The 21704-nt window shown below is 42.5% G+C and overlaps 1 protein-coding gene across 2 annotated transcripts in view; it reads left to right on the top strand.

Annotated features, from left to right (window-relative positions):
• ACSBG2 (acyl-CoA synthetase bubblegum family member 2) overlaps positions 1–21704 on the top strand; it is a 76600-nt gene that overhangs the window by 38466 nt on the left and 16430 nt on the right. For both annotated transcript variants that reach the window (XM_078671170.1, XM_078671169.1), the window contains exons 4-10: positions 5355–5611; positions 9229–9317; positions 9884–10004; positions 12546–12626; positions 13805–13954; positions 16146–16322; positions 18393–18574. In XM_078671170.1, coding sequence (XP_078527296.1) covers positions 5355–5611; positions 9229–9317; positions 9884–10004; positions 12546–12626; positions 13805–13954; positions 16146–16322; positions 18393–18574 — 1057 coding nt within the window. The remainder of the gene's footprint in view (positions 1–5354; positions 5612–9228; positions 9318–9883; positions 10005–12545; positions 12627–13804; positions 13955–16145; positions 16323–18392; positions 18575–21704) is intronic.

Raw genomic sequence — 21704 nt, forward strand, 5'->3', positions numbered from 1 at the left:
AATGGGTATTAGAGAGGACAGTCTTCCCTGTTAATAATCAGCAAATCATCTCCCACTTCACTTAACTTCTAGGACACTGAAGCCACAAATAATTAAGCACACAGTGTTCACAAGTATGTACAAAATAGATTACTTATCAGAAGTTCCTGATGGATTGCCAATGCTGGCATTCCTTCTGTTAATGAACAAACTCAAAATACCAGGGGGCTGCATGTTTAGAGTGAGAGAACGACTCACCAACAGCACTATTTTATTTGCAAACAGAAGAGATAACAAGAAAAAGTTTTTAAAAGAAACTCTAGGAAAGAAAAAAAATAGTTTTACTTCCGTCGCTTTAGGGATGTCTGTTATCCTACACTGTCACTTGAAGCATAAACAATTTTTTCTAATGTGACAATGTCTTTTAGTGTTTGTATGTGAAGGCAAGATCAACTGAAAAATCCTGCGGTCCAGGGTATTACTGTGATTTTTATAGGTTATAGATCCTACAAGCAAGACCGTGCCTTGGATTCCACTTCTTTCAACTAGTTCAGTGTCACTTTACAGATGGCGTTATTCCATCATTAACACCTTGACCCCTATCTTCTCATTCTCTCGGCTTGATTCCCCTTATGCGGTTGCAAAAGACACAAACGCACAAACCTTGCAGATGCTGTAATTCGTGGACCACGCAGCATCTTTAAACATAGACATACTAGCTGTCCCATAACACTAGAAGCCACTAAATCTTCGCAAGTCCAGAATCTCCTTGACTCCTTGCTATTTATTATACCTAAGTCTTATAGATGTGCCCCAGAAGGTCTTTGCGCGCCTCATCTTGGATCATCTCCTGGACTGGGTCGAGGACAACGACATCATGAGCCCCCTTCAGGCTGGCTTCAGGAAGAAAACGTCGACCATGGACCAAATCTTTCGCCTCCTTCTCCTGTATTGGAAGACGGTCACGCTAGAGGGAGGTCGACTGTACATGGTCTTCGTGGACCTGAGGTCAGCCTTCGACCTGGTCCCAAGGGGGAAGTTGTGGGAGGTTCTTCAGAAGCTAGGAGTTCCCCCCCACCTCCTCAGAATCATCATTAGGCTGCATAAGAACAACTTTGCGGTAGTGAGGTGTGGGAGGGATGGCAAGCCCTCGGGTAAATTCCCAGTCCGCCGAGGTGTCAGACAGGGCTGCGTTCTGGCTCCGACGCTGTTCTGTCTGTACATCAACAGTGTCATACAACACCTTGACGCTGTTGGGGACAATGATGCCCCGGTTTTGGCAGGAAGGAGGGTTCCGGCAATAATGTTTGCCGATGATACCCTCCTTCTTTCCAAATCCCCCATGGGGATCCAGAGGATTGTGGATGGTTTTGGCCACTTCTGTAGACAACATGGGTTGGAGGTGAACACGGATAAAACCAAGTTCATGATCTTCAACCCCCCATCCAAGACCAGACCCAATCCAAAATTGGGGGGAACTAGCCTTGAAAGGGTCTCCACTTTTATATATCTGGGGGTTTCCCTACAAGAAAATCTGACATGGGACTCTCAGGTAGCAAGATCCAGGTTGAAACTTTCCCAGCTAACGGGCGCTCTCCTCAGGGTGTCCAATAGATCTACTTTTAAACCTGTTAGCCCGGCTCTTGAAATGTACAGGACCCAGGCGAAGGCAGCTGCCTTGTATGGCAGTGAGCTATGGGGTCACAAAGCTGGGAAGGCTATGGTAGGGGTGGAAAACTGTTTCCTTAGACGCTTACTTGCTCTCCCGCAGGGCACACCACTCCTCCCTCTAAGACTCGACCTGGGCATTCCGTCGATCACAGAGGACCTACGGTCGAAACCCATGAAGTTCTGGCACCGGGTATGGTCCACCGATGAGCTGCACCATTATAGGCAGGACCTTATACACATCATGAGGCTGGACGTTAATGATAAGATCCCTTGGTTGGCATACATCAAGTCGGAATGCTCTAGCCTGAAACTGCCTGACCTTTGGGACGATCCTGCTCAGGGCTGCAGAAGGATTTCACGCAAGTCCCTCGCTCAACTCTATAAGAATGAAAGCCTTGTTGATATGGCCAATGCACATGACAGCGGAACTCTGACGGGCCGTTTTTTAGCATCCAAAAATTCGTATGCCTTTGAACCTTTTATGGATTTTATTTACCCGCTTCTCGCGAGGAAATTGTTCCTGCAATGGAGGTTTGACACGCTCCCTACTAAAGTTTTTACCTACAAATGGGCGTCAGGGGGCGACAAGCTTTGTCCATGCTGCAAAGCTAGGGATGAAGACGACCTGCACATAATGTTCTGTTGTTATGCTTATCGGAGCCCGAGGAGGCGCTGGTTAGCTCCACTATGCCGGAACCTGGGCTTCAGGAACTATTTACAGGCTTACAGGGTCCTGAAAACTAACACCCTGGGCCACATTGTGTTTGCGGTTTCTAAATTCCTAATGGCAGCATGGCTAATAAGGAAGAAAATGTCAGGTTAACTTATTTTACCTTGTACTTTCTAAACATTGCAGCCCAATTGGTTTTATTGTATATATTGTGTTTTATCTGTATGTATTTTTACTGCTTCTTTTATGGCCTATGTGGCCGAAATAAAGAATTTTTGGATTGGATTGGATTATACCTTCCATGACTGAGCATTAACCTCTAACCTTTCCATCTACGCTATGCCTTTATCTACTGACATCTATTCCTGATCTTACTTCTTTATCCACATACATCTCTTCAGTCAGAGGTTGCATTGCCATACTCTTTTCTGCCCTTCCATCCATCTCCTTCAGCTTCTTCTCTGTATCCTTTCTTCTCGGTTAGACTTACTCTCTCTCAGCTCTCCAGCTAACCTTATTCCAATCAGCTAACCCATCAGCATAATTTGATCCTTTCACCCCTTGAACAATCAGACCTCAAACCCTCACCTCCAGATATCTGAACTGTGACACTGCTTTTGATTTCTCTCTCATTAATGGCGCTCTTCCAAAAACATCAAATTGGTTGTCATAAAATGTATTAAATATTTTATTGCTGACTCTTTAACTTCGTCAACTATTGAGCTCAGTTCAAACTTCAGGCTCTAGTCTTCACAGTAGTAGAAGCAGGGGCAGCTCCTATGCAAAGGCGGAAGAGCGACGCCAGACTGCTCGCAGAGAAGAAAAATAAATACAAATAAAATGATGATAACCTCCATGTTATAATTTTATTTTTCTTTGCTATGGGCTGGGTTAGGGCGCGGTGGGCCTGGGGTCACAGGGGGAGGAGTGTTTTGCACACTAAGTATGCATGACTGCTTGGCCGCCCATCTCGGGCCGGCCAAACAATCATGCACACTTTGCTTCTTCCCCTCCAGGATGGAATGCACAGCCTGGTGGGGAACATGCACATACTCCCTGTCCCCATCTGAGCGCCGAACGACAGAGCTCAGACCAATCACCACGCTGCCGTCAAGCGCTATGACTGGCTATGGGGAGGCTGGGTGCTTCCTGGTTCGGGCCTCACCAAGAAGAACGGCAACGCAACGGAGAAATGGTGGCCACTTAAAAGGTAAGTATTTTTTTGTTATACACCCCGCCCCCGTACCCTGCCAGCCGACACTGAGTAGAAGTTGACATTCTCTCATACCATTCCCAAACCTTTACACTGCTACATCCTATGGAAACCCCAATCTACAATCTGCCAATCTAAAGCTCCTTGTCCCTCCTATGCAAGGATGCACTGCGTCCAGATTGCTGGGACCTTTCTGCTACAGCACATTCCCATCTGAACCAAAAGCTACCTCATCATTACACCTGCTCAAGACCAGTCCATACTGCTTTTCCTCCAAACCGAGCTCCTAAATGACTAAAAGCCCTCACTACACACCGCCCACTCCCACCCTGATTCCTCTCATGCTTCCCAGAATCTTACATATTGTGTATAGTCCTTTATATAGTGTTGATTTAGCTGTAACTGTGAGCAGACCAAAATGGAGACCGCTCTAAAGGTACACCATCATGCAAACTCTGAAGTCTTTCTCTGGGTTTCTTTTTTTTATTCATGGTGGAATACGCGTTTGTACTTTTGGGTCTTACCCTAACAAAGTAAGTGCTTTCAAACCAACTGACATGAATGTTTGTCTCAATCAATATTCCTTTACTTCGCAATATTTCTATTGCATATAAAGTACATTTATAGAAACCATTTCATCACATATAAAAAATATTTTAAAATCGACACACCGTCTTGACAATGCATTAATGCAGTAAAAGAGAAAGATAAAATGCCCTCACAACAATATATATGTACAATATAAAAAGTGATAAAAAAGCTACATTGAACCACTATCTAAAGGTCCAGAAACCGATCCTTCGCCTTAAAGGTGACCATAGAAGGAGGCTAGAGAATTATACACAAATGCGTCCCCAAGCATTTGGATAAAATATAGAGCTACCCTACATTGACTGAAATTGTATTTCCGAACACGAGGTAGAATAAATCTTTTTCTTGGCTCTTTGTAGAATTTACAGAAAAAGATAAATTGTAGATCTGTTTCTGAAGATCACACGGACATATGGTCCGTTCTGCTAGTGTGTACATATTACCCTGATAACCCAAAATCAGGGGGATATAATTTATTCAGAATCTTACTAAGATAAAACGATGTTGTAGATTTGGGATATGCGCTAAATAAGAATAATTAACCGCCTGCATAGAAGGAGACCATTTATAGAGCTTTACTAAGGCTTTCGCCCAGTTTGTGTCCCTTCTGTCCCGAGCGGCCTTTAGGCAAAAGGCCCCTTTCAGTTTGGCTTTAGAAATCTGGTTACAACTAGGTAGGTTCTCAAAAAGTTCGGAGAAGCCCAATGCTCTCAAAGTGTTTTTGACGAATGTACCCATCTAATTTTTCGGACATTGATCCAATTTTAGACAATCACTCAGGATAGTTTGATTTAATGTAACTGGCTCCCTTCTTAATATAGAATGCCACAATGTGATTGGTGCTAAACAAATTATATCAGAAAGAAACAGAGAGCCCATTTAAGTGTGACATTTATAATTTGAGCAGGTACAAGGGAGGGAAAGTAGCCTTTTATAGAAGGCATCCTCAATGCTCTGGAGGAGGTCTCCTTTTAAGACTGTATGAGAATTGACTTTGACCACATCGGAAAACATGTTTACGTGCAAAAATGTCATGAAATTCTTCTGTTAATGTACGTTTCCAGGCTTTAAATATGAATACCCAGTAAATGCAGAGTGGTGTTGTCCTACTGCCTTAAAATGAGATGCTAGCATTAGATCAAGAGAAGGACGTAACATTCACCAGTGTAGCCTGGTAGTTTTGTACTCTTAAATCCACTTATTCTCTTTTTCTTCTTTTAACGTTCTCAGAAGGGGTTGTGACCCGTCTCCCAAATGTTGAGAATCGCCTATGGACAACCAGGCGTGATGGCGAAGTGAAGCTTAAGATAGAAGAATCCGAAACTGCCAGTCTGTTCCCAATCACTATTCACCAGCTGTTCCAGGAATCTGTTAAAAAATATGGTGATTATTTTGCTCTTGCCTCAAAAAAGGGTGATCAGTGGAGCAAGCTGACTTATAAGCAGTACTACCAGGAATGCCGAAATGCTGCTAAAGGATTTCTAAAGGTAATGTACGTTTAGCTACTATGTCATTCTGGGTCTCTAAGAAAAAAAAATATGACAATACAATACAGTTGTATAAATTGTAAACCAGGTAGTGTTGACTGGCACATTATTCTGCTCCTCCTCCTTCCCAAAGATTTGAGAATTGCCAGTACCTTCTGTATTGATACAAGAATTGTGATCCATACCTTCATCCCCCACCCCCGGTATTACACCGGCACAAAACTTAGTCATGCGTATGATGTCGACTACTCTCACTATTCTCCGGTTTCTCCATATTTAGCAAGATGCAGAAATTGGCTGTTTCTTTGGTGCTTCACATATTTAACAGAACTGTATTTTTTCCCCTTGCTCCCCTGCTGGAAGTTGTATTGTTTTTATTGGTTTCTCATATTTGATTCTTCATTAAAGCAATGATTTCCCTCAGCCTTGTATGCCATTTCCAAGATAAATCTTATAGTAAATTGCATGATAGAAGTTCTCAGCAGCTGATTCAATGGGACTTTACAAGCCTGCATCTCAGGTTTGGGGACCCGACAATGTTTGGATTGTTGGGTTTTCTTCTCTGGGAGTTCAGCACCGGTTACAAAAAACTATTTCTTGATGTCCAAGAAGCATCCGGTCCTGAAGGCGAGCTAGTGTTTCATTGCAGGACAGATGTTTACACACTGTTGTAAGGGCTATTGAATGCTGAGTTCATCATGAGGCAGCAGGACCTGTTGGTACATTGAATTGTTAAGCAAAAGAGAACTGTTCTTCAGAACTCCATTATACACACCTGGAGCATCCTGGGTTTGATCAGAGTACTGAAGCAAAAACCTGGCAAGCTTCATAGTGTTTGGTTAAATTCCACACTTCTGCGGCCGAGAGTATCTCGCGCTGGGTTGCTGATACCAGTTCATTGTTTCCTGATCTGCTGCTTCAGTACCCAACTTTATGGAAACACCCCATCCTACAGTTTAGATGATAAGATTCCTTGCCTTCAGCCATTAATACCCGTTTTTCCACTAGGCTGGCGCACCTTCTGTGTCATGACAGTCTTCATTTATTATGGAAACCCCTTAAAAATCAATCCTTTGCGATCTGTTCTAGGCCGCATTCTTAGCGATACCCTTCACAAACCTTAGACGCAATAACTAAGACCCACATGGATAAACGGTTTGAGGTGAGGAAGGAATTTTCCCGTTCAGTCAGCACCGATTACCACGGTTCTTGGGAAGGGGTCTGCTCCTCATCTGTCTTCTGTTCCGGTTAATGATGCTAAACTCTGTGAAAGTGGGTAAAAAGTCTTATCTGAACCCTTTGCTTGCACTTTAAATTTACTTTACAGGCAAGTGTAGGTAGCAGTTGTAATGGCTGCTTATGATGTATAAAGGTAATAGAATCTAGAAAAAGTTACTGAATATGGGTAGAGGAAATTTGTTTCTAGCTTAATGAGGATAGGGAGGCAGACATTGTCAACATCACATTAGTAAAGATCTAGTTTACGTAATAGATATGTCCATGAAAGAGTCAATCTATATGAGCAGATAAGTGTAGTTTCCCATGCCTTCCCTGCACCAAGCTGTCAAAGTCAGTTTTACAGTTTGATGCCAAAAAGGTGCGCCCCCCCCCCTATTTAAAGCATGAGATGTTAGAAAAGAGGCTAATAGATGTTGTAACAGCTAAATCTTTAAATGCTTTGTTTATCACACCCAGAAGTAAGCTTCTATCCAACCTACCATGGCAATAATGTGTTCATTTCCAGGTAGCTATCAAAGAGAATAGCAAAAACTATTCATTTAAAGCTATAGATTTCTAGCTTAGCAAAATAGTAATTTCCTTATCTAGGGTCATTGTAGAGTTTTCCAGAAAGTCAGCCTGACTCCACAAAGTCTTTCCAAAAGTCAGCTGACTTTCCCTTGGTGTGCGAGAAGCCACCGGCAAGCATCAGTTGAGACATGGAGTGACTGAGAATCACAGCCTTCTGCAAACCGTGTATATTTATGTAGCCAAACACCTTTCAGTATCAGGGTGAATCTCTTCATCTTCCCAAAGACAGCGTAAACTATGATTTAGGCCATATATTGATTAGGGACTGATGCCTACAAAGCCAAAGAGTAGAGAGGTCTTCAAACAGCAGCAGTAAGCTGGAGGACAAACAACAACCAAATAACAGAGATGAAACCGTAAGATAGTCTGAACCAGAAGGAGCAAAAACAAGAAAAGTCATGGCCGAGTGGACAAACTATGCAGGAGAATAGAACTCATACACCTTTGAGACGTTGCAGGGTACAAAACCGCGATTGCAATGTGATTTAATATGCTGTGCTCATGTTGACCGTCAAGTGAAATTCCACACTAGAAACTTGCCAGCACTGCTGTTATTAGAAAGTTAGTTAAGTTATAGCAGAAGCCACGGTCTTGTCCTCCAAAGTTTCCAGGTGTTTTGCTGTATACATTTGATGATTGTATTATTCCAGTGAATAATGCGGTAATTAACACATTTGGGTCTCCGGAGTGTACGTTTTCTTAAGCTGACTTTGATGTTTCCAAACAGTGAAGTAGTATAGATTTTTTCACCCAACATAACTTGTGTCATGAACGTGTACGTGGTAGTTGCAACAGTTTGGCTCACTAGAGCGTGGACGGCAGTTGAAACAAGTTTGAATGGTTTAGTTCGTAATGTTTTCAAACATTTATAGTAAGTGCAAAAATGTGCATGCACCTGATCTGAAACTTCTGTTTAAGGATTGGCCAGTGTTCGCAAACATTTACACATATTTTAAGAACTGGTTTAGAAAAATTCTGTTGATGGAGAACTAGGATTACAAGCGATATTTCCTTTTTCTACCATTTCCCCTATGTAATAATTGTTATAAAATTGTGGAGGAGCAACAGACCCTAGCAAGACAGTAGTGCTTCAACCATGCTGCTGTCCCACTCCACAAAGCATCCTACAATGGGGCCTGTTGTACCGTCAATCCTGTGCAAATTCCTGCGTGCCCTACCCTCTTTTAGGTCCTTAGCACTAGCGTGTCCGGAATATTCGGAGATGATTCGCCGTGCCATACTTGTTCGTTCATGCGATGTGAGGGGTAAATATAGGATTATCCATATTCCCCGGTTGAATTGGTGATCAGGAAGAGAGTACTGCAATTTCTGCTGTGGCCTAAAGCCAAAGGGGACATTCCAGGACTTGGGTCGCAGTCACCAGGCAGGGAAAATGTACAGTGTGGTGTTTCGCCTCCCTCCAATCTCTAAATAGATACCCCAGTGCTGGTCGGCAGAAAAAATTGGACGCACAAATGTAGCTGGGTCCATCTGTGTGAAAGGTTCGGAGTAAAATTACATCCCGCACATGGGTGCTGCAATTCAAAACCTAGTAAGTTATGTTCCTACCAAACACCATGGAGCCGAAGGAAATTCACTGATGTGGCGTGGGTGGGGCTTCCTGCACTTGGGCTGATGTTGATCATATTTCTTTTAAATCTACTGAGTTTATTATTTACACCTTATAAAATATTCTTACAGGGTTGATATGTAATTAGCAGACAGATGGCTTAGAAAGTATCTGTATGTTATTGGATAGCTTCTCAACCCCTCACGATTAATCTAAAGTACGGTGTTTTTGTTTACAGCTGGGGCTGGAGCGTTACCATGGAGTCGGTATTCTGGGATTTAACTCCGCAGAGTGGTTCATTGCTGATATTGGATCCATCCTAGCAGGGTAAGACATCTCTTTCCGCAGGTATCTAATTAGTCTGGACGCTGTAATATTTCATGCTCTGGATGGCTTCGATCCACCATATCGTATTAAAGAACATCTAGTTACAATGGTAAATGCCACACTGTGAACACATTTTAACAGGGGTTTTGTGTCTTGCAAATTCTTTCATTATAATTTAATGCAGGCTTTGTAACCAAAGGACTTGACCTAAAGCATTTTGGTACAATCATTCAAATGAAATCTAAATTGAAATCATGCACTTGGCTATGATCTCCAGATCTCTTCCATAAGAGTTTTCAGCAAACACTTGAGTCAGTATTGCTGGATGGTCTTGGTACTTTAGAAATAAATCAAAACCTCATTAATCTGGCAGAAGGCACTTAACTGACCCAGCTATTGCACCAGCTTTAAACTGCAATGTTGATTTAATTACTGTCACTGTTTCAACAGTTTCACATAAAGCGGGCAATAATGGCTGTAGAATCATCATCCTCCTGTGTTCATTGTGTTTTTAAATCTCACCTGACTTGTGTTAGGATTTAAATTCATATGTTTTTTTTATACAGTGGTTTTGCGGTTGGAATCTATACCACAAATTCGCCTGAAGCTTGCCAGTATGTAGCAGAGAACTGTGAAGCTAACATCTTGGTGGTAGAGAATCACAAACAGCTACAGAAAATCTTACAGGTAAAATCAATTAGTGTAACTTAAATATACCCGCCTAACCTCCAGTATCACTAATGGGCTGGAAAAGGGACTTGCCAGGGAACGTTCCTTTACCTGGCTCATCTTTTGGGAAGCATCAAACTGCTTAACAATGGTTCAGCGTGCCGCTGTTGCACCAAGATGTGTTGCAGGATCAAATACAGCAATGGATGCACAGTGCGAGGTGGTCGATTATGGGAAACTTAGCTTCACATCGCGCTCCATTCATGTATGGTAAATGAGAAATGCCCACAAGCTACATTTCAACTCTGCATGGGGATAATAAAGAAGGGTTTTTCCTTACAAAAGGGCAAGCACATGCACACACATGACACCCGCCAAACAGTAACAAACCGCCCACACTGTCTTCGCACATCATTCCCACCATTAAAACCACCAGACAAAAAAGCCTCCGACACCAACCCTCCTGCAAATCAGATGACAGCCCCCTCACAACGCTCGACCAGTTTATATGTGAATACCTATAGAGAGATGTCTCAAGCTGGAATACAGCAAGTCGTTCACACTATGCTTGACTGACCTTAGGTCAATAGTATGGGTCGCCACCTCATAAAGACCCGACTTACCCCATCAGTTTTTCAAAATCCATGAACTTCACAGTTTTCCAATTACAAGACCAGACCAACATGTTCCACAAAGAAATCCATCTGGGTCTGATATCGTTTTAACTCCGTTGCCCTCATAGCAAGGCCTGCTGTATAGTTTCTTGAACCAGTTACCAGAGTGTAGGCAGATATTGAAAGAAGCAAATATCTCTTCCTCAAATCGAAAATGTGCCCTTATGCCTTTCTGTATTTAGTGTATCGAGAAAGAATGTAGTGCTCCAAGATGGTAAGGGCATAGCTTCTTTATCTTGCAATTTCAGAAATTCTGTATTTCTTTAGCTAATGTGCATTTATCAATAAGTACTCCTTCAGGAAAAAATCCTTCACAAACTTATTTGTTTGTCTCTGTAAAGTCACCTGAGAGCCTGCTCGTAACTGGTTATAGTTTTGGCAACTTGTTTATACATTAGTTCAACTATGGAGCACAGCAGAGTTCAAATTAATTTCGTAGAAATTGTTATAACGTCAACTAGAATTCTAAGCAAATGACAGGCATTTTGTTTTATAGAACAGTTTTTAACTTTTTCACAAGGTAAAGTTGGCATCGTTAACTCGTCTTCCCCTTCCTTCCGAAAGTGGTGTCAGATTTCAGTTTAAATCACAGTGCAGCTGGCTGACTCTTTCACAATGATCATAGCCCCAGGAGAACAATTGTTACTCAAGTTAGATGTGAGTGAGCTATGAGAATCTTCTTAGGCAAAGGAAACATAAGTCAATTTTAACAGCTTTTTTTTATCCTTAAACCTCGTGCCTTGTGTACGATTATTCAATTTACAAGAAGTGTTGGCAAATTGTGCACCGGCATTGTGCATGGAATAGTGTTTTGCGAGCGACTAGTGCTAGTAGGTCGGTTCACAAAATACTGAATCACAGGAAGAGTTGGAGAAGAACACTAGGTAGCTTGCAATCTGCAACAATCTGCAACACCTCTAACTGACTATATTCATGGGATGGTGGCCTTCAAGTAGCTGCAGTCCACCATTCATATGATTGCATTTCAAAATAAAAAAAAAACGTTTTTGGGGAGAAAAAAAAGCCTGTGCTCTTTAAAGGAAGCAGTGCTGCTTTAAAAAAAAAAAAAAGTTTTCTGTTTTAGAAAACTTAAGTTGGAACATGCAGTGGTTCCCTGGACCACTGCATTATCCTTTAGAAACTGCCAACAAGATACCAGAAGGGAACCATTTTCTTTGCCCCATAGCTAACCAACTGGGTAGAGTCCTGTAAGAGTCAGGCTTAAAGAAATTAACACATGCATTTTTTTAATTCCATTACATTATTGGGTTTTTCCGCACCGGTTTTCTTTCTAGATGTGGCAGAACCTCAATAGAGTATTTTTTTGCCAGTAAAACCAGTTGTAAAATCGCTTGAGACTATGGCTGCAGCAGCACCCAGTCCTTCATGTTTTTTAAATGGGTGAAGCATAAAATACTTCCTTTTGCTAGAAAAATGTTTCACCTTCCTCTATCATCCCCCACCGTAAACAGAGCCCGCAGCATGTAGTAAATGTATGCATTAAATCACACTGAATTGGGAATTATTCATAGTTTAACGGCCTTAAAATTCAGTCTCCCTCAGGAATGCGCCATTCCAAAGGGTTTAACTCGTAATTACATGGTACTGGGTAGATTTACTTCACGATTACAGATACGTTGGATGTGAATTGGCAGTGCAGTGAATCTGCCCCAGTACCGTGCAACTCCTAATTGGAATTTTGTGTTACACAATTGCCTTTTTTCCGCCCCTGTAAACATGCCTTCTAATAATAACAGCTATAACTACAATAATAATTAGAATATTACCTTTTGGTTTTCTAGAATGCATTCTGCTTTGTCAGTAATAGTAAAGCTGCAAACCAATCACTGGAGTTCTTCTTTAATGACAATTGTATGTTTTACAGATTCAGGACAAACTTCCTCACCTTAAAGCAATCATACAATACAAAGACGAACTGAAGGAGAAAAGACCAAACCTTTACACGGTATGTATAAAATGAATATTTACCTGGTCGTCTTTTCCAAGCCAGACCTCAGTTCTCTGTCCATCATTTATCTGTGTAATCTGAACATGTCTGCTATCTCAAAGCGTGCCACTATCTGCTATTCGTCTCTTGTATTTCACGTATGCAATATATTCTCTGTAGCCCTCCAGCAGTGGTTAAGATGGATGAACTACTCAGTAAAAAAAAGTAACCTTCATTGTTAGATGGTATGTCCCTAGGATCCATCTGTCCATCTCAGACAGTCGACTTCCTATAGTGCATTTCAACTATTGCAACAGCACCTTGCTTTTATATATCTCTACTGGAGTTGTCATCACAACATTATATACCTGTTTAAAGGTCAGTGTTGAGCCATTGTTCTTAAAGTTATCGTTGGATGGGGAGGGGGGTGAAAGTAAACAAGCAAAGGCGGTAGGTCTAGTTTTATTTTAAGGGCTTACACATTAAAGAAAAGCTTCTACTTTAAAAACACCAATTTGATTTCCAGAAACAATACATCTGTGAGATACATAATCTAATGTGTGATGATTCAGTGTACTTTTTAGTTGTAACAAATTCACTGTTATTGTAAAAACAGGAACTGCATTAATGATACTAATTACTTTCGCACATGGTGCTATTGGTTGCTTGGTGTAACAATAGATCTAGAGACCGCTGTGCTCTCAAGCCAGACTTAAAAAGCTACCAACTAGTTAGTGGCTCTCCAGCGTTTGTACCTTTCACAGATTTAAAATGGTCTGAGTGTTCCCTGTTAGGAGTCTGAGAATCCCAGGAATTACAAGCCTGGAGCAGGGGGGCATGTGATTCTATGAAAGAACTGATGACGGAGAAGATAAAGGTACCTTAATGAGAACTGTAGTTATCCAGCATTGATATCTTTCAGACATTCACCTTGTTTGATTATGTTTTATTGTCAGACTGGAATGTCCATGGGTACCTGTGTTCAAGTTGTCAGCATGTTAAAAGTTCTTATTTATTTTATTTTACAGAGTTTTTATATAGCGCGAACTAGACCCGTACTGAATCGGGTATCAGAGCGCCTTACATAGCACCAGTTGCATTACACAAGGACACATTCATTTTTGTTAGGCTTATATTCATCTGAACTTAGCTCTAGGATTTAATATACTTACAGAGCTGTTTTTCTTGGATTGCAGTGGTCGGAGTTCATGAATCTTGCAAAGGATTATCCGGACAGCAAGCTTGATGAGGTCATTGCTACACAAAAAGCCAATCAGTGCTGTACACTCATCTATACATCAGGAACTACAGGACAGCCAAAGGGAGTCATGCTGAGTCACGACAATGTAAGTCGCAACTACCTTATGTGCCAGTGGGGATGTGGATGAAGGGGATTCTACAGTTTCTAAAGTGGAGGTTTTTTAAGGGCTCTAACTCCCACTAACTCGTTTGTGATCCAAGATGGAATGTGCTGAAGCTTACACAATGAAAAATGGTTTGACACCAAGCACTGTTGCTAGACTTATGCAGTTTTTGGGGTTAATGCTGGTGTGCCTCAATGTTCCATCTCTGGAATCCACCTTCAAGGCTTTTGTCCTTTCCCTCACGAGTGATAAATGAAGGCTTAAAGTCTCCTGTAACAGTCAAAAGCAGATTTTCTAGTGTCACTGCCAAACAAACATAAAAAACTCTTTCATAGTCTCACAGATGCACACTGTGCAGCCATCCGAAATTGTGCAGGGCTACCATTCATGAACTCGGTTATGCATGCTCATCACAAGTCGAGCAGGCATTCCAACTCAGTTGTGGAAGTTGTAAATAAGTCTTTGTTCACTACAGCCTTATCACGGGAAGCTGAGGAATGACATAACTTCAGCTGCCTGATTTTGGCACATTCTAGCTAACCACCCGCTTGCCATTCTATGACTTCACTAAGAGTTTTCATAAAGTAAACGGGGAACATGCCACTATAGATTCCTTATACAGAGCTTCCTTCTTTCTGTTGCTGAGCGGATTTGACAGACTTCCTCCAATTGGAGCGGTTTTGCCAGGGAGGTTTGTATAGACCCACAAGGTGTAAGAAATGGACACAGAGCATAGTTATGCAAAGGCCTTTTCCAGTGTGCTGTTGGGAGTCATCGAAACCTCGAGAAACCCAGAAGGGAGAGGTGCTTATGGAAAAAGGGCGAATTATCTACTTGAATGTATGCTCCTCTACTTCTCTATGATTGTTTTATTAAATGGATAACCATTTTCAGGGTGCTTTGTTAATGTCTTGGTGGGTTAAGCCTTCAGCTGTGCTAGATGTACGGGTGCCTGATTCCTTCCAACAATTGCACCGGGCCCAATATGGGTCGTAACTGTAAGCTATACCTGCTATATCGCTGCAGACCTCCATGCGTATTAATATCTATGTATAGATGGTGAGCATATAAATACACCTCTCAGTCTGTTTCTCACAATCTCTGCAACACTTAAGTCTCAGTGTAATTTGAAGCCTTTCAAAACACTTACAGTATGGTTCCTAACTGCATTATTGGCACACAGTCGCCTCTACATAGGTAAAGCAACACACTTTTATAGCAAATGGGGGAAAAAAGTTATCACAAGTCATTTACTAATGGGAGTTGCTAATTATTCAGCAGTCGTAAACAAAAAAATCCTACTGGAAATGGTTACATCATTTGGGGACTTTGAACCAGTGGAATATGAGACATAAGCTGTGGTAAAAGAAGACAATATAGATTATCCTGGTAGACCTCTTGTGTTTATGCCAGTTTAGCAGCCAGAAATGTTGCCAGTGGAGTCCACTTGGAGGGTGCCATCGCTTTGATTAAAACTAGAAGCCAACACAAAGGCTGCAGAGGAGAAGTACCAGAGGAAGAAAGAAAATGTTTTCTCGTTACCCATTTTTCAAAAGCACAGAATGCTTGAGGCATGGATCATTTCTTCCAAGCTGCTGAAAATTTTCCAAGCACAGATTTGTTTTTAGGCTGCGAATGATAAGCTTCTTTCTGAACTACCAGATTATTAGCAAGTAAAATAATTTGCCTCTGGTGCATCCATCTACCTTAAAAAGGGGGTGTCTTTCTTGCATAAATTATCAATATGACCGTCCAGATGATGGTGTCTTATTTTCAGAATAGTTCCCAGTGATAGCGGCCTAAACATGCCTAGATTCTAACCAGATTCTTTATTGGTTTTCCAATTAATACAAGGGCAAACTAATCCTAAAACCGATTTTCAGGCATTTGGCACCTAGAAGCAGAAAGGATTTGATTCGATATTTTTATATTCTTCTTAAGTCCACTTCAGTGGTGTGCATTCAAAGTCCTGAGCTTGCTAAATTGTATGGTATTATTTGTCAAGTTTGTATATTATCCTGCTTACATCCTTCTTAAAATGGAATAGCAAAGGAAACAGCAGTTTATGTTTTTTTTGGATATGTGAAATAGACTGTTAAGTATTTGCAAATTTGTATTGTGAATATAAAAGTTTAGACTTTGTGAACAAGTGTAAATTTTGTTACTGATTTAGGTTACGTGGACGGCAGCTGCTGCTGGTAAAAGTGTCAGTCTTCGGGAAGCCCATGATCAACAAGAGATTGTTGTCAGCTACTTACCTCTTAGCCACATTGCAGCACAGATGATAGATATCTGGTTGCCTATGAAATATGGGGGACTGACATACTTCGCTGATCCAGACGCCCTGAAGGTAAACTATTTACATAAATAAAACCTTACTTGCACACTAATGACCAGATCTTTAAAATAGTTGTAAACCTACACCTAGACAACAGGTGAATATTTCCGACTGTTTACAATTCTTAAACGTTTTGCCAGGCTTGTGCCGAACCTGTGTACTAGTCACAGCTCTCCAAACATAATCCCAGAAAAGTAGTATACATTTTATTTTGTATTCCAAAATCTAATTATCAGTGTTAAGCCCCTACCATTTCCAGAGCAAGAAGGGAGTTGATGAAGACAAATCACTTGCTGTTGACAGGACTAGATGTTTTTATACAGAAACCTCAATGCAAGTAAAGACTTGTGCAAAGCCACTTTTGTGAACTGCAGATATCTCCTTCAGTTACGAAAGCAAACCATCTTCCTGTATTAGTTAAACTTAGTACCTATATCGCTTTGGAGAAATGTGTCCTCCCTCAGATTTGGTGATAGTATCAGTGGCTTGAAAATCTTATGCAGTTGCACCTTCCTCTACTGTTCCTCCTGACAAGGAGAAAATGCATGGCCACAGCAGGTAGGAAAATATGTGGAACATTGGCAGCTAGCATAACGACAGCTAGCTCAACAGCCGTCTTAGGCCGGTATGATAGTTCTTCATGGTTCTCTTGGCAGAGCTCTGTTGACAAATTGCCAAAGGAAGACGGGCAAGACTTACAAGAAATTTTCAAGCAGAGATGCTAGTCTTGAACTAAGAAATAAGTGCTGCAGCAGATTCCACTTACCTTTCTGATTATGGTTACTGTCATGGTATTTGTCTGAGGTAGTTCTTAGCAGAGATTAACTGACCTGAATAAAGCAAGAAGACCAGCAGAGGATTCTAAATCTTACTTTCTCAGGCAGTTCTCTGTTCACCTCGCACAGCGACCATAAGAAGGCTCGTATGAAAACAAAACTGGATAACTTGAAACCGGTGGGATTGGAAAGGAAGGAAAACTATCAAATGGATTGCAGCCTTATGACAGACATGCTTTTCAGCAGAGGGATCAAACTGTTTAGTGGCCTCAAAGCCCACACTTAAAGTAATGGAGACAAGGTTACCAGCCCAGATACTCTTGTCGTCTCGGTCTGTTGTACCATTGAAGAAATCCTAACATCAAGGGCTACTTTGAGAAGAAGTTAACACCTTAATCCAGAAGCAGACAGTGGAAGAAGTCTAGAACCACCAAGTAGGAAAAGGGATCAATTCCTGTTATTTGCTGGTTTTAAGATTGGATGGAGGGAGGGTTCAACCATTCTCTATCCCAGACTGACTAACAAATGGATCAAGGAAGAGGAAAATCAGAATGTTGGCGTTTCACCAAATTTACCACCAATTACATCGGGGAACTGATTGTGTGCCATAGATTTGCAGGATGCCGAAGTTTCACATTCCAGTCATAAATATAAAAAAGATTGATGTAGTTTGTGGTAGACAAGAACCCTTTTCAATTCAAGGTTCTTGCATTTTGCCTGAAGTCGGCTCCTTGAACTTTGTCAAAGTAGCTCGCAATGGTGAAGGCACATCTGAGAAGGCAGAAAATCCTTTGTCTACTCAAATAGATGACTCAATAATAAAACTGACATCAAGGGCCAGCAGTGAGGCATTACCCTCAAGCGGCTAACATCTTGTGAAGTCTAAGACAACATGAAAAAAACAGAAGTTGACGATTATTCCAGCTCATAGGATCCACTATTTAGGAGGGACTTCAGATGCATAGGTTGCAAAAGTGTATGCCTTAGAAGACAGACTCCCACCTATCCATCTGAAATGTCAGTCTCCTACGAGCTGCCAAGATGCAGTGTTTTCCAAAAGGTTTTGAATTCTGATCTCTGAGCAGATTGCTGCAAATTCCTCTCCCTCATGCCCTTTCTGAATCAAGGTCTAGGCTTTAGGTACACTTGTTACTTGTAAGCTTTATACTGGTCCCATCACTTTACACAATTAAACAGAGTTCAGCAAAGAAAAGATTGGAAACTTCAAAGCCTTAGTATGCTACGCACTCTTGGTACAGATTACATTTTACAATCAATTTTAATTTCATGTATTTTTACCTCCTAGGGTACTTTGGTAAATACCCTCCGAGAAGTGAGGCCGACAGCCTTTATGGGCGTTCCTCGTGTCTGGGAGAAGATGCAGGAGAAAATGAAAGCTGTGGGTGCAAAATCCTCAACAATCAGAAAAAAGGTTGCAGCATGGGCAAAAGATGTTGGCTTACAAACCAATCTCAAGCGGATGAACGGGTAGGTGGAACAAAACTAAAGAGGGGTTGTGGAAATGTACTATATTCTGGTATAAATTACAAAGTGTGAGTGACTGAATAATATGATCTGAAGTCTCCCATGCAAAAAAATAATAATCTAAAATTACACTACAAAGTCTCTATGGGACACTCCACTACTCTGCAGATAAACTCTGTGTAGGAAGCCTTTTAAAAAGCTGTTTAAATTTAAGAACAATGTACAGAGAATCTAAGCAAAGTCTGCTATAAAACCTACAATTTAAGCTGTATTTTCAATTAACCAAAATTAAGGCTATGTAATGACCTAATTTCAACGTAGAGGTGAAGAAGGCCAAGGTTATTTACTTCAGAAGCACTCTACATGTGTGCCTTATTTTGGAGTTATGGTGTTACTCTTGACTTGCAGTGATACGAATTTGCAACTTCTCAAAACAATGCATGGAAACTGGCAAGTTAAGTGTGAGAAGTTGGCCTGATATATGATGTTTTCAATTCTGGAACCACCTTGTATCAGTCCAAACAACCCTTATGGTGTCTGGTTGCAAGTCAACCTTATTAGACAAGCTATCCTAGGGGTAGCATGGACTAAGCAGCCTAAAGGCTTAACATAAGAGGTCATGTTAAGCGAGCTGTTTTACCACATACAATCCTGTAATATCAAATGAAAGGACACCACACAAGTATATATTATAAAAATATATGTATTTATTACTAAAAACAATCCCCAGTATTCTTTATGAACAAAGGGGCACACGCGTTAAATCAAAAGCACAGTATAACATACAAAGTTGCACAATTTTGGATGAGGCCTAGGGGCCACTCAAACCATATACTAAAAAAATGGTATAAGAGATACCAATCGATCAGTGGTTAGGCCTAGGGCCTAGGGAATCGCTGGGAGCAGTCGGGACTAGCAATGCTGAAGTCGGGAAAAGCCCGCGGGATTCGGGTGCAGCACTTAAAGTGCGGCTTGCACCAATGCAATGTCAATGGTGCATAAAAGTTACACAAATAGAGTTTAAGGACACTTCCGCTGAACCTAGAAAGACAAAACTTAAGACACAGACCCTAGAGGTGTGTACCAGTGTGGGAACACCGGCGTTGCAATGTTACCTCACCCACAGGAAGCGGGTGCACAGGGTTGAAGTAGTGTCGGGTTTCGTCACGCAGGTTCTTGGTGCTTGGAGCTTGGAGCTGAAAGGGCTGCAGGCGAGGTGAAAGAGAAGTGTCCGGTGGAGTCCAAGGGTGGACTCAAGTCGAAAAGTACCTGAAAGCAGAGGGGACAGAGTCTGGGTCACTCAGCAGTGACCAGGGTGGAACCAGGACGGAACCAGGCAATGTCGGGCGCAATCAGGTGGTTGTCGAGGAGCTTCTCTCCGCTGTCACGTGGGCTCTGGGGCATCTACGACGTCCAGGAGCGGGTCACGATCTGTCCCACGCAGGCTCTCGCTGTCGGCTTCAAGATTGGAGCAAACAACACTTGGCAAAAGCAATCCACGCGAAACCGGGAGATTGCTTCTCACTCGAACCAGGAGGGTCAGAGTGGGGGCTCCTTTTCAGGGGAGCTGGTGCAAATCTGGAGCAACCAGAATCGCAGGTCGAATTTCAAGTTTCGTCGGTACAGGGGCCACAAGCCGGCTGGCAAGTGACCGGACCAACGCGTTGAGCCAAAAGAAGCAGAAGGGCCCCACGCAGCACTCGTCGAGTATGGAGGGCTGAACTTCGGTGCAAGAGTGGCTCAGGGTTGGGGCTTCTCAAACCCCGGTGTACAGCTTCGAGGGTCACTCGTGGGCTGCACGGTCAGCGTCTCGTGGTCTTTTCAAGATGGTGTGCCCCACGCTTCCGGTCGCCTCCACGGGTCTCAGCTCTGCAGGGACTGTGGATCGGGCTGTTGGAAGGCAGGCAAGCTTGATCTCGTCGATCTCTGTCGCTCGAGTTCCGGCGGGAACTGCAACAAAGCAGACGTCGATGGCTGGATGGTGCCTGTTTGCACAGGGTGGTCACTCCTTGACCACAAGGGAGATTCTTCAGTCTTCTACGTTGAGTAGGATGTCGAAGGGTCCAGAGTTTCGTTTCTTATGTTTCATCAGGATAATCTGAAGTGCATTGGCACTGCTCCCACTCTTATTCGAATCTAGGGGGCTGGATTACCTGCTAGGTCCCCTCCTATGGGTGGGACCCAGGAAGTGGGTGGATACACCCCCTTCCTTTGATCCTGGCCGCGCTGGGACGGGGGCTGGAGTGCCCCAGAACCGGTTTGGCCGGATTATGCAAAGGGCAGCCTTGTGCTCCCCATGCAGTGTCTGGTTTCTTTCAAACCTCCCTGCTACAATCCACGATCTCCTGTCTGAGGGGGTGTAACACCGCCCTGCGACAGGAAACCCTTTGTCCAGGCCCCCTTGGCTGAGTTTCGGTCAGCTGCAGGGGGTCAGACCTGTGTCTGTGGCAGAAGCATCCATTTTGTGGATCTGAGGCTCTTTTAAAATTAACCGCATTTCAGTAAAGTAACATGTCTTCTCCCTCTAGAGGGGTGGAATGCTATCCCCGTCGCCAGAACTGGCGAGGGGATAGTATTCCAAATCGTATGACACCTTACACGACATGTTTTGATAAAGCCAAACCAAAGTTGCTATATAACCGCGAGGATTATAATGCACTTAATAGTATATGGTATGGCATTATCCTGAAACAGCTTAGGGAGTTGTTCCCGACAGCTGCAGACAGGCTCAGCTCATGCTAGAGCTCCATCTCACATTAAACCACGCACTCTGCCTCCAGGATTGATGAGGCCTTCCATAGGAGTGGCTCACAGGTTTATATGTGTCCAGATATAGGTTTAGATATAGGTATACTATACCTAAGCAAGAGGTGATTACACCACCTTGCCCCAGCTGAGTGATCAGCCAGTTGTGTCAATTTTTAAGAACCAGTCAGGGGTGGCAAAAGATATGCTTCAGCCCCTGGTAGGCCTTGGTGGCACCTATGCCCTGAGCACCTATAGTGCATGGTACAGGGGCTGACAAGGAGTCCATTTCCAATTGTGGTATGTACCTAGGGTACATGGAATCCATTTTACAGAGAGAGCAGATGGCCTGGGGCCCTGATTGGCAGGGAACCAGGTCAACTAAGTT

The sequence above is a fragment of the Lissotriton helveticus genome, chromosome 12 (assembly GCF_964261635.1).
Source record: "Lissotriton helveticus chromosome 12, aLisHel1.1, whole genome shotgun sequence".
NCBI lineage: Eukaryota > Metazoa > Chordata > Amphibia > Caudata > Salamandridae > Lissotriton > Lissotriton helveticus.